Genomic DNA, 14302 nt, shown 5'->3' with positions numbered 1-14302 from the left:
CAGGACATGAACACAATACTGCCAAATATTGACTTTTGACATTGACATTGACATGTGTTAGACGGTTTAATCCAGTGATTAAAGAAAAATTTTATCTATGGTTTAATCGTGGTTTAATCTTTAATGTAATGGACCAGTGTAGTGTCTGAAATCAACACTCGAGAGCAGTTTCATCTGTCCTAATTAATATTTATTTAATTTACAAACATAACCTTTCAATAAGTATTAGTACCTATTTTTACAATTCGCAGTTAAATAAATAATTATTTTATAAATAAATATTTATAATAATAATTATTTTGATTAATAAAAGCTATTTCAACAAACCAAGACTAAACTTTTAAAGTAAGTTTTATAGAATCAATCAAATATAAACATTAAGTAGCCGAGCCAAATATATTTGTGGCTGAGTCTGAGCAGGCGTTTTATCGAAGAATAATTTAAGTACTATAAAGAAATTTAAAATGTATGTAATAACATTACTCTTAAAATAACGTTTATTAATTCAGAGGTTATTTTATGTAAATCTAATATATAAAATCTCGTGTTGCGGTGTTTGTAGTTAAACTCCTTCGAAATGGCTTGATCGTTTCTCATAAAATTTTGTGTGCATATCGGGTAGGTCTGAGAATCGAGCAACATCTACTTTTCATCCCCCTAAATATTAAGGGTAGTCTTTTATTTTTTTATTTTTAGATAAATTATTGAGGTTCTCATTTCGACTGTATTTTTTTTTTTTATGTATGTTACATAAGAACTTTTGACCGGGTAGACCGATTTCGACAAATCTTTTTTTAATCTAAAGGTGGTGTGTGTCAATTGGTCCTATTTAAATTTTTTTGCGATCTAACTACTACTTTTCGAGTTATATCTAATAATGCGTTTTTACTTGCCGCTTTTTTCGTTGACCTACGTTGTATTATGCCGCATAACTTTCTACTGGATGTACCGATTTTGATAATTCTTTTTTTGTTGGAAAGGGGATATCCCTAGTTTGGTACCATGATAAGGAAATCGGGATCTGATGATGGGATCCCATAGAAATCGAGGGAAACTCTCGAAAATCCGTAATAACTTTTTCCTGGGTGTACCGATTTTGATAATTTTTAATTAAATCGACAAAATGGTGAAATATAAATTTTATCGAGATCTGATAACTACTTTTTGAGTAATCTTTGATAACGCGTAGTTACTTGACTATTTTTTCGTTGATCTACGTTGTATTACTCGTCCATGTAATTGAAGTCGGTTTTTTTTTCGTTTGCGAGCAAACACAATTATATTCATTGTATTGGGTAAAACACTACCAAACGCGACTTTTTCAATTATTCAGCAGCGTAATACAATAACGTTGGACAGTGTCGTTAATGGAAAGCACTTCGTCGAATACTGCGTTACCCAGCGTCACTTTTTGTGTAATTGGAAAGCAACCAATAAATCGAATACCATATCGAATACAAAATACAAACATTGATATTTGATAGACTACGTGCAATTGAGAAAACAGTTTGTATAAAAAAACTACTATTGGTTAAATTTTTACAATAAATTTTACTTTATTTTTATCGAACAAAAATAAGGAAAATTAGTGCACAGTTGAAAACGCGGATTAAGAAAAACTAGTGTTCTATTTCGTAGTTAAAAAGTTTTCAAATTTTAATTGTCTGATAAATATTATGATATTTGCGTTTAGTTATTGTAAATTAGGTAACCTATATTTTAAGCGTAAATTAAAAAAATATTACCAGTTTATTAGATAAAAAACAAAGTTTAAATAAAATATTCAAATACTTATTTTTTTCTTTTATATTAATGCTTTGTCTTTTATTTTATTTTTCAATGCTTTTAAGAAACATTTCGTAATGACGTTTACTTCATTGTAATGCGATAACAAAACATATACAGCTATCTTTTTGACAGAATCGGACAGGCGATATAATGTTATTTGTTAATAATTTTTTTGTAAATATTTTATAAATGGGCGACTGTAGAATGTGATCACGATGGGCGGGTGCATAGGAATAACTAGAAGCAGGAGCGGGCCCATAGAGGAGTCGTCGGGGACCGTGTCGCGGCCTAATTCGGGTAGGTCAGCGAATGTCTGTCGCCGTGGAGAGGTGCGAGTGGGGCTGACTAAAGCCACCTTTGTTTTAGGCGGTCTGCGGAAGAATCAGTCCCTGTGCCACGAGACGATACGGTGGAAATCAGACGTGCCGTTGACGGAAGGCCAGTTGAGAAGTAAACGAGATGAGTTTTGGGACACCGCTCCGGCGTTCGAGGGCCGCAAGGAGATCTGGGACGCGTTGAGAGCAGCAGCGGTGGCGGCCGAGGCCATGGACTTTCAGCTCGCTCAGGCGATACTTGATGGCGCTAGTGTTTCTGTGCCAAACGGCTACTTGACAGAGAGCTACGATGAGTGGGGAACCAGATATCAGGTAATAAATAACTCAATTATTCCGTTTATAAATACAAACATATTTATATGTAATAAGACAACACAAGATAAACAAACGCATTACAATGTATTTTATGCTGTTAATAAGTCATATGTTTTAAAAATTGTTCATACAAGTCGACAGTAAATCATTGTATTTTTTGAACTATATGATTTAATATCAATACAAATCTATGACAATTGTTTCATCATGTGAGGCTCGAAATGAGGGGCTTGGAAAAAAGTCATGAAATATCACCAAGAAGAGGGGACTGTGATGAGATATCACAACCCACAACCTCAATGTCTGTCTAGACATTTTTATCACAATGCTTAATTTTCCAAGTTTTCATCACATTATATCTGTATGTACTTATGTACAGAATTGGTTTTGATACAATTTTATTATATGGGGGTATAATGATGTATCACTTTCCACAATTACTATTTTGCATATCGGTAGATTTTAAATTGTTACTCAGATGCTCACTGAGGTTTCAAAATACAATAAGTGTTTTATTACCAATTTAATTCAAACAGTCTTGCATATGTACGGAAAGTTGCTGAATCTTTGCATCACGTAAAAAATTTAGCTTACAGCTTTGTCATGCTTCTGGTGTCGCAGCTATCTGTAAGCAATGGTAATCGCTTACCATCAGGCGAGCCGTACGTTTGTTTACCGACCTAGTTGTATAAATTTTTTTATATTTATATATACTTTATTGCAATCAGAAATACATATAGGAATATAAAACAATAGTAAGGTTTATTGCAAAGGTGGAGTTATCTCTGAAAGAGATTTCTTCCAGTTAACCCATGGTCATGAGTAAGTGTTTCATGTAGTGAGGCAAACAGTGCAAGAAGTATTTATTTAAAAGAAGAAAAAAACATCAATAAAATTTATAAATAAAAGATAATAAAATTTATATATATTAAAAAAAAAAATTAATATGCTATATACTAATAATATAACAATAATAAAATACATATAAAGATACATACCGAAATACTAATATACTTTATACATAAACATATACATACTCACTATAATATACATATAAGTAAATACATACATATTCTATACAGATCCGCTTTGTTAAGACCACGTCAGTCCGATCGCCTTCAGTAGTGCTGTCACGAAACGTGACACGTCCCCAAGTGTGCTTAGGACGGCCATTTTTCCTTTTCCCAGGTGTCAATTCCAGGGCTTACCATAAATGTGGTCGGATGCTCTTCTTAGGGTGTATCCAATCCAAGCCCAGATGCACTTTATGACTAATTCTTTATTTAAAAATGTTCGGACCACGTTACCGAGAATCTGCCTAAGACATCTGTTGATGAAGATCTGAATGCGTTGCGTGATGTCTTTGTTAACCCTTCACGTCTCGCAACCGTACAGCAATATAGTCTTCAAGTTAGACATTTAGCCACGAAATATTTCTGAGTTGGTTTGGTACACCTGTAGCGACATCTATCTCGCCATATACGAACTAAACAAAAACTGACGTATCCTACATCGCGATATTGAAGTTATCCGAGTGATTGAACATATATACAAGAACCCAACAACAACCGATGGGCAGTAGCCCACCAGACGCAACACACATCTGGTCGGAGAATACTCCCTTTTCAATGGTGGATGAGGAACTACACCCTGTTCCTCATCCCTCTATACCCATTAAAAAGTTATGCTATATAATACAACGTAGGTTGACGAAAAAATTGTCAAGTAAAAACGCATTATTAGATAGCCACGCTAAGGTTGACCTTTAATTCATATGCTTGAATTTTCGCCAAAAAGACCGGTCTCTCCCCGCCATAACCCGCTGACCGTTGGGGCAACGTGGTGAATTAAAGCCCGACCTTTCTCGTGCATGAAGACAAAGGTCCCGCAATCGAATGTTACAAACTGAATCAATCGAGAAGATGCAGTGAGAGTGGTTTGCCCAGGTGCCGATTTACTGCCTATCGGCTCCCATCAACATGGTGAAGGAGGCCCACGGGCGCGAGTCCCCTGCGGAGTGCTCGGAGCCGGTGGAGGGCGGTGCGGCGCTGGCACTGCGCCTGCGACTGTCCACCGGCGGGCCCGACCGCGACCTGCCCGTGAGCTCCAAGAACACCATCGCACACTGCAAGGCCAAGCTTCACGTGAGTATACCCTCTTTACTCCCATCGTACTGTCACCTCTCTGTGTCACAGTCCATTGCTAGCAAAAAACTCTGCGCCTGCTCCTCTCCACCGCCGGGCCCGACAGCGACCTATCTGTCTGCTCCAAGAACACCATCGCGCACTGCGAGGCCGAGTTTCACGTGAGTACTTGTACTCTTTATGGGTAAACTCTTACTGTACCACTGACATAGACCGCGCAGTTTTGCGCCCCAGTGAATGTACAGACCAAGTGCACCACCGGCCGCACCGGTAGCTGTCTGCTAAAGACAACTGCAGTCGGACATGTCGGGTGAAAGTGCCCGATACCCATACACTTGAAGTGCACTCCAGGATTCTGACGTCGAGCTCAATCCGACAAGAAATCTACCGGCCTCAGCAGAACCATGTATTCCTCCGCTCTGTGTCGCCTCTTGAGACGCTCGGTAATTTTTTTATAGAGGTTTTCTTCCTCCCCACCGGATAGCGAGAGAATGATTACCGAGCCAGTCTTGGGACTGGCCTACAGGTTTTATCTGACGGCGTGTTTAGGAGCACCGGAGAAGTCTTCCCTCCTGTATGCGCTCGACGGTTCCACTCTGTTCTAGGTCAGAGCAGTACCGGGAGCGCATTCCCTTCGAGTGAGTCGTTGGTCGGAGTGGTGTATCCCGTTGCCTAGGGTGCGCCGCGAAAAGATCACCGACAATTGGCACCCCCTAGTGGCATAAAACTGAACCCACTGATAAAATGTTTGCAGGCGCAGGAGAACATCTCTCCGTGGCGGCAGCGCTGGTTCTACGGCGGCAAGCTGCTGGGCGACCGCCTGCTGGTGGAGGAGGCGCGCGTGACGCCCGGCTACGTCGTGCAGGTGATCGTGGCGCCAGACGACGCCGCCCCCGCCCCCGCCCCCGCGCCGCCCAGCTAGTCGCCAGGAGGTGAGCACACACACACACACACACACACACACACACACACACACACACACACACACACACACACACACACACACACACACACAGCCCGTGTATACTTATGTGCGCCAAGATACACGTATAGCTTTCGAGTGTAGGCAACTTGCGCGCAAACGCCCACGAAGAGTGTGTCAAACGCACACACGTACAAACTTACATATGCGCACACACGCATATTCACACACAGCCCAGGTGTGCAGATCTGTACTAAGATACTCCTATAACTGTCGAGTGTACGCAATGTGCGTACACAATTACACATACGTACTAAAAACGTGTACGCACATGTACAAAGTTTGACACGCACACACGTGAATGCAAAGATGAGCGTATGTGCATACTTATCCAGGCCGGGATGTACATGCACACATGCCAATAGGTCATTATTAAAATAGAACAAAAGATGAATTTCCTTCTCGTTAATTATTCACATGCATGCCTTATATTGTTACACAGATCTTCGCAAATAGATACAAAACTAGTTAACATAATATAGACCAATCAGTAAAATATACAATTTACAGTAAATATAAAATTATTTTAAAAGTTAATCTAATTTTTTTTAAACTCTAACGAATAGTGCTTCTACATAGATATATGTATGTGCACTTCTTAAATTCCTCAAAAGATGTTTAGTAGGCTTTTTCCTCTAAGTAGGAGAAGGACTGGAGCTTAATCTACCACGCTGCTCCAATGTTTGTTGGCGGATATATTCCCTACTCTGAGTAACGATCGCTATCAGGTGTACATGATAACAACCTGGACTGACTGACCTGACTTATTCCCGCCTAAGACGCCTAATTTTATATCAAAATGCAATAGAATTCAATTTTCTTCCAGAAATTACGTCCTCACCACCGAGACTGGCGCTCATTCTAAATAGTACTATGAGAAGGATAACCGGATATAAAATAAAAAAAGATAAAAAAAATTAAATTGCTGGATCTACGCGCACATTTTCTATAAAAAAAGCCGATTTTACCAAAAAGTTTAAATAATATGTAATAGTGAAGCTTAATTTTAATAGTGACTTTCATCATAAATATATTTTTAATATCATCTTCAAGTAACAATAAATTAATGAAAGATCTCTTTTCGAGATCTCTCTGAAACAGAAAATAAAAACAAATAAAAACGTATTAAATTAATATGTATATTGTATTATCATAATAAAGTTAACAATATCAAAAGCATATATTATAATTTAGTCTTCGTCCGTCCGTTCTCCACTGCCTTTTTATTATTACTTCTAAGAATATGTAAATTTGTAATTTATTTTGCTAAAAATGATTACTGATTTCTATTTTGTATAATCTGTTCTGTTAAAAAAGCTTTTTCAGCCAAATGTTTAAATTATTAACTCGGAATAAGATTTTTAATGTTACCCGTCTCTAAGCATATGATATAAATTGACATCTGAAATATATACACTAAAATAATTCCACACTGTTTACGCCACGATTTCGATCGACGGTCGGCGGGGCGGGGAACGAGCCACTCCCAATCTAACACCGTGGCGAAGAGTAACAGCGATCCGGCTCGAAGGACCACTGTTACTCTTCGCACTTGTTGCGTATACACATACCATAACATTTTTACTATAATTATTTAATACTACCAATGCCCCGCGGTTCCACTCGATAACTTGAGAACAAAAGCCATCATAATACATAGTCTATAGTCTACACTACGCCTTCCTCGGTTAATGAACACAAAAAGAATTTTTCAATTTAATTCAGTAGTTCTTAAAATTAGCGCGTTCAAACAAACAAACAAACTCTACAGCTTTATAATACTAGTATAGATTAAATCTCAGTGAAAGTATATCCAGCAATTTAAATTTTTGATCTCTATCACTTGACATTTCTAAAAAAAAAAAAAACAGAAATGTCGGAATAAAAAAAAAACATAACATATTTGAGTATTAACGACATAATGGACCTAAATACTTGTAGAAATATTTAGAGCTAACAATGTCGCTGACATGTAAATATAGGCTTACGATAAGGTTGTACTACGCTTTATTACATGCGCATGTATGCGGACATGCGGAATGAGTTTTCTACTTATATTCGAGATCTTTTGCAAAATTGTATTTGGAGTGTCTTTAATTCTTTGTGTATAAAACGCTTGGTTTTTATTGTCAGCACTTTTTGATTGTTTCTAAATTGCTGATGTACCGTGACTGTTCAAGATCTCAGCAGATGTAAAAAAAAATTCTACTTCAAAATACTTATTTACATAAAATATGTAGGTTATGAAAATTTTTAAAATGTATGAAAAGCACAATTTATTTATAATTAGATGTAATAATTCTGTATAATATTTGTGTTAAAGCGACCATTCACCGTCGGATCGACGCATAGACTGTATGCGATAACTTTGAAGTTGAATGTATCACGCATTTATACTTGTGTTCGAGATCTGCGATTGTCTTGACGTGAATGGATTTCTTATTTCTTTTTTTTTTTACTTGAATAATTGTCAAAAAGCCCCAATTATAATAATTGTTGTTGTGTACTTGTATTTATATATTTAATAATTTATTAGACATTTGTTACTTGTCTATTTCTCGGACTAGAACTAATGTAAAAATTACTTAGGACCGTTGTTTCACTAGTTGTAGAAAAAATTTATCCTGCAGACATGATACGAATAGACAGACATGGATAATGCTATTTGACAGATGACGGTATCCAAATTATCTGTTGGAAGTTTATGATATATTATTGTTTTTACCAACGAATTCACTATATTTATGAGATATTTCTATTTGCAAATAATAGGCCATTCAAACTCCTGCTGCTAAAGTCTATTCGTAACTTATGTGCAGGATAAACTGTATTCACAATTGGTGTAACCGGCCGTTATTATATTTAATGTATATATGTAAAACCTATTTATTATAAATCATACAGAAAAAAAAAACAATGTTTATTTCTTTCTATTCAGTTGAATCATTCAATTGATTTCATTTAAAATTTAATTTAAAAATATGTTTTACATTTACAAAACTTATAGTGCAACAGAATTAACTTAATATGATGAATAAAATTATATAAAACTTTTTGTCCGCCGCGGTCTTACACGCGATCATTTGAGGAAAAAGATAGCCTATAGCCGACCTCGGTAAGTGGGTTATCCAACACAAAAATAACTTTTCAATGCCAATCAGTAGTTCCTGAGATTAACCCGTTTAAACAAACAAACTATTCAGCTTTATAATACTGTATTGATAATTGAGTACTGGGTGTATGACGTCACCACATTTTTAAAATGGCACCTTCTTTGTTGTTTCTTAGACTTATTTCGAAATAATTAATTATATATTTTTTTTATATATACTTTCGTGCGCACAGATGTGTGATATATGTACATATATGCCTTAAATTTTTTTAATGTGCAGTGCGAGTTATCTGCGGCCTTTTAATGATTATTTAGTGCATTATGTATTATTTTGAAATAATTATTTCATAACGTTAGAATTTAGAAATCATTTTTTTTTTGTTCTTTTGTTTTCATATTTTATTTGTGTTAGTTATATAATTTTGCAAATATATGGAAAAGTTATGGTGGTTACCAATTTTTGTGTGTAGCGCCATCTGTATTTGACCATAGTATAAACTCAACTCTAATATTTTGAAATCAAACGTTTTATTTAAAAAAAAATGTGAAATAAAAGAATTCGTACTATTATAGTAAACTAGCTCATATCACATTACTTGATCTATAAACTAGCGGACCCGACCAACAAAAATGGCGGATTGCGAATAGGTTAAAACTTTTGTTACGAAAAAGTTGCCATTATTTGCATAATTATTGAATATATTTATTTATTACAAAATACGTGAAATAGGGCTTGATTTTACAAATGAACTGCAGTTTGCAATTATATTTTAAAATTGTTAATGCTGATGGCGAAAAAACCATTTCCTACTAAATATAATGCACAATATCATTCATTACTTTCTCAATCTGTGTTCAAAATATTTTATTTCACTGCCGTATTTGTAGCTGAATGTTATATTATTATATTTATATTACATTATAAAGATTTGTTTTGACATATTTATTAACTAAATTCAATATAGTAAACTATATTTAAAAACGTTCATTTAACTTGCAATGTATGCAAGTTTGAATGTTTGTTAGGGTCGAATTTTCTAACTCAATTTTGAAGCATACATCTACAACCGGTCGAGCTGAGATTTTGTATACACGTTTAGTTTGGATGATAATGCACAATAAGTTGTGTGACGTCATTCTAAAACCATCACGGCAACACCCAAGATGGCGGATTAGTTATTTTTAATCTACTCCTACAATATGGATATCAAATAAAAGGGCTCGCTGAGAATAGCTCAAAAATTAAAGTAGCGCTACTCTAAATCCAATATAGTGAACTTTTAAAGATGGCGGAATAAGTTTTTTTTTTTGCTTTCTGGTATCAAATGAAAGGACTTGGTGAGAATACCATAGTGAGAAACCTGTCCAGCGATAATTAAAAAGAAAAAAATAAATTATTTCAAAATAAAGTTATTTATAAAATGTGCAAAAAGAATAAAATAACCTTTCCTTTAAAACTCTTACCATCAACACAACGTCATTAAACAATGTATATGATATATAAAAGCGAAAAATTTATAGGCCACGGCTCTGAGGCTATTTTTATAAAGATGTTTGGAGGTATAATAATTGTTTTTATCGCATTAGCTTTTATTTATTTATTAATTTTCAATCTTCAAATTTTCAAGGACTAATTATTTATTATATAGGCTTGTCATAAAGTATGTACACAAGCGGGAGGTATTAAATTGAACCAGGTATATTGAATACCATTTACAAGCTGTATAAAAAAGCAGTCAAATAGAAGCTGTAATTTCAGTACAGTTTTAAAACTATTTATTGCCCAAACTACCGCTACTATTGACCGATATTATATTTATAGTTTAGCAATGGTATGTAGTATTCATGGTTAAATTTAATGCCATTCGCTTGTGTCCACCTCCCTATAGAAAAAACCTCATCAAAACATAGACAAATGCAGACCAAATTCTCATACCGAGTTATAAGAATCTATCAGATCTCATAGACTCTCATAACCCTGTATGAGAATTTGGTTTGCATTTGTCTATGTTTTATGAGATTTTTTCCATAGGGTTGTATCAGGGAATATACAGACACAATTAAATTAGATTCTGTGTAATATTGCATTAGCTGGGAGTCAGATGTGGCTGATTTATTGTCAGCAACACATCTCTTCAAGTTCGGTATCAGTTTTGGGTGTGACGTTTTAAAGCCTATTTAATCTTTTTAAAGAAACGGTCTATAAATATCTTCATAAACAGTTTTTCTAAATTTTCAAACGTAGCGCTTCGAACAAAATGTTTGGGAAACTATAGTACATACTCTTGATAAGTCTAAGTTTAGTTAAACCCTATGAAAAAAATCTCAAAAAACTTGGACAAATGCTGACCAAATTCTCATACCGAGTTATGAGTCTATGAGATCTCATGCTGAATGCTGAATCTTAACTTTATGTATCCTCCAGTGATTTTTTTATGTTTAAGTATTTTCAGATAGTTTCGAATATTCATAAACTTCATACCAACACAAATAACAACTAGGTATACATATAAATGTATAAAATTGTGCCTTTAAATAATTTACATGTAATATATAATGCATATTGTTTAGATAAAAAAAAAGTAACGAATGGATTTTGGCAAACATTCATTCTGTTATGTGTTAACAGCCTAAAAGTGTGTGCTTCTATTTCTTTAACTCTTAACCTATGGCTAACATCAGACCCTTGTATACTTAGACATTTTGCGTGAAAGGCAACAACGTATAAATGAAAATATATTACAAATTAAATTTAATTCGTTTATTTAAATTTTTCACACATATTTTTCTTGAGAGTTTTTTATAGTTCAAGATTTATAAAGTAATTTAACATGTTTTTTTATTTATGTTACATAGACTTATTTAACGATGACGCAGTAGTTTACTTATAAAAATATATTTCAAGTTTACACAATTTCTTCAACTGCTCCACTTAACTACAGTTCTCATTGTGCGTTCCTAAATTAAGATCTTAATTTACGTCTTAAATTCTGATTATCACTTAACAAAATCTAAATTTAATATACATCAATGCCATCTCAAATTATATAATTAAAATGTAAAAAATATTACTTGTTTTTACAATTTTCAGAAGAGATTTATTTAATAAATCAATTATAAAAATATTTCTTGTATTGTAAAGGCCATTATTATTTGTCTATTTACAATAATATCACTACTGTAAGGAATACATTATTATAGTATTAGTATTATTATAATTTAAAATATTTCGGGCTAACCGGCTAAATTAGAAAATATATATCTGTGTTAACATAAAGAGGCTTCACTTTTACATAATCTATGTAATTTATTTTTAAACTTGGTTACCATAAAAAGAAAGTATTCATTTACATAAATACACAGATTATATAAGATTCCTCGAACATATCTATGTAATGACATAATTATGTAATTCTATTATAATAGTAATTATATATACTATGTTATTTCATGTGTGCATGTCATTACTTAGGAATTATTACATGGTGCTAAGAGGTTCATTTCATTACCTGTGTTATATGACACATTGTGTTTGTATACACCGAAATTATTTATAATGTTTTATAGAACTTCGAGTGTAATTTTACAAATAATAACTAATAAAATACTACTTACTATATAAAAAAATATATGAGCAACAAATAAGATTACTTGCGTGTATCAATATCAAGTGTCATAGCTTTTAAATTCTTTGAGAATTTTTATCATAAAAAGCCTATTATGTAATTTTTTTTCCTAAATTATTGTGGAATTATAATTAAGTTTCTCATTAATTCGCTACTCTCGAATTCGTAGTTTTTTATACTATGTCGTGGTTTCCAAAGCATTTATTGTATTTATCAGTGATGTGTTAGGTTGAATGTGTGAGAGTCCACAAACGTTAAATGAACGGCGAAAGAACTAAATCTACGTTAAAAGTAATATTCGATAAAGGTGTAGAAACTTTTTTCTATATTAATACAATTTTGCCTTATGTTCATTTAATCATAGTGACTCTTAAAATGTAAGACTGTTTATGTTTGATTTTGTTGGTTTCGCTCAATTTCCGGTGCAATTTGGACCAAAATTATATATATTTTTTTCTCATTGATTTCGACTGCATGTCACTTCACTTCGCGACTAACAAGTACGGGTACAATCCAAAATTGTTATATATCGCCGTTGAAGGGCCTTAATAAACATAAATATACATAAATGTGCTCGATGTCTAAATCTCAGTATTTGTAAGTGTATATAAAATAATTTATATATAAAAATATCGATGGAAATTTAACTTAAGGGTTTTTTTTTTTCGTTTTTTCTTTTCTTTTTATAACAGCGTAGTTCATAGTAGTTGATGTTTTATATTGGTTTTTCATGTTTTGGTAAGTCTTATAAATAATTAATAAAATACCTATCGATATATATATATATGAAGATTTTTAGCGTTTTCGTATGTTTTATTTGATCTTTATTTTGAATACGTTAAGGTTGGAATTGCTTAGAAATCGTTAGTAAATTTGTAAATCTGCGATGTGGGGAACGTAATTATGACCTTTTGCATTTAATAAGAAATGCTTAATATTTTATAGTTTTGTATACTAATATAAAAATATTTGGTTAAAGCTTGTATTTCACAAGTCTGTAGATAGATATATATTATGATTGTAATAACAAATTCACGTTTACCGCAACAATATTGTATATTTTGGAATTAAATGAACCATAACGTATCTTTGTTAGTCGTCGAGTTTCGTCAAAAGATGGCGCTGTTTGACGTAATTTAAAATTTCTGCTATATTTGTGATTGACAGACAATAAATTGATATTATTTCTACATATCATATAATTTTAAAAATATTTTATTAAACAATCTTTTACGGCTTAATATACAGTTTAAAAGTTTTTGGTGTCACCTTTTGACGATATTCGGTCCGGCCTTGAAATACGAAGGCTTCTATGACACCGCTATAAAATTTATAAGTTTTTAAATAAAATATGTATAGCAAGTTCTCGATTATTAAAAATTACTGTTAATGTAATAGTGTTTGTTCGGTGTGATAGAAGCCCTCGTAACCCGAGTATGCCATAGGCAAGCGATTGCCTTAGTTTTGTAAATAAACAACTGTAGAGTGTGTAAGCAATATTAGCATTTTAAATTTTAAAATAAAATCACTGTGAATAACTTTATAAGCTGTTTTATTTATATTCACATAAAGTCATAAGGACCTGTCACTCTGGGTAGCTTTTTTTCTTAATCTAAATGTAGGTAATCAATTTTTATTTACTTACAACCAACTTGTTTTATTGCAAAATTTAATAGCTTGAGACTACATTATATATATATATATATATATATATATATATATATATATATATATATATATATATATATATATATATATATATTATATATATTATATATAATACTTTTTTAAACTTTATTCACAATTCCACACTCGCAATTAAGAGTAAAAATAAAAACGTGACAAATAAGATATCTAAATAGCATTAATAATATCACACTAAAATACAGTGTATGTGTGCTGCAGAATCGCAAAAAGGTATGTAACTCAGTACTAAAAGATTAATCCTAGAAAGGATCATCTGATTTTCAGTTACTACCTGTTACTGTGAGAGGACAATG

The 14302-nt window shown here is 33.1% G+C and overlaps 1 protein-coding gene across 1 annotated transcript; it reads left to right on the top strand.

The window, feature by feature from the left end:
- Positions 1 to 1878: 1878 nt before the first annotated feature.
- On the top strand, positions 1879 to 6526 carry LOC123658457 (ubiquitin domain-containing protein 2). Its single transcript, XM_045593878.1, has 5 exons — positions 1879 to 2085; positions 2155 to 2435; positions 4385 to 4582; positions 5337 to 5514; positions 6391 to 6526. The coding sequence occupies exons 1-4, from the start codon at positions 2004 to 2006 to the stop codon at positions 5502 to 5504; spliced, it is 729 nt and encodes a 242-aa protein (XP_045449834.1). The 5' UTR covers positions 1879 to 2003; the 3' UTR covers positions 5505 to 5514; positions 6391 to 6526.
- The last annotated feature ends 7776 nt before the right edge of the window (positions 6527 to 14302 follow it).

Source organism: Melitaea cinxia, chromosome 12 (assembly GCF_905220565.1).
Source record: "Melitaea cinxia chromosome 12, ilMelCinx1.1, whole genome shotgun sequence".
Taxonomy (NCBI): Eukaryota; Metazoa; Arthropoda; class Insecta; order Lepidoptera; family Nymphalidae; genus Melitaea; species Melitaea cinxia.
The sequence above is the reverse complement of the archived record's forward strand: the minus strand, read 5'-3'. Positions and strand labels throughout refer to the sequence as shown.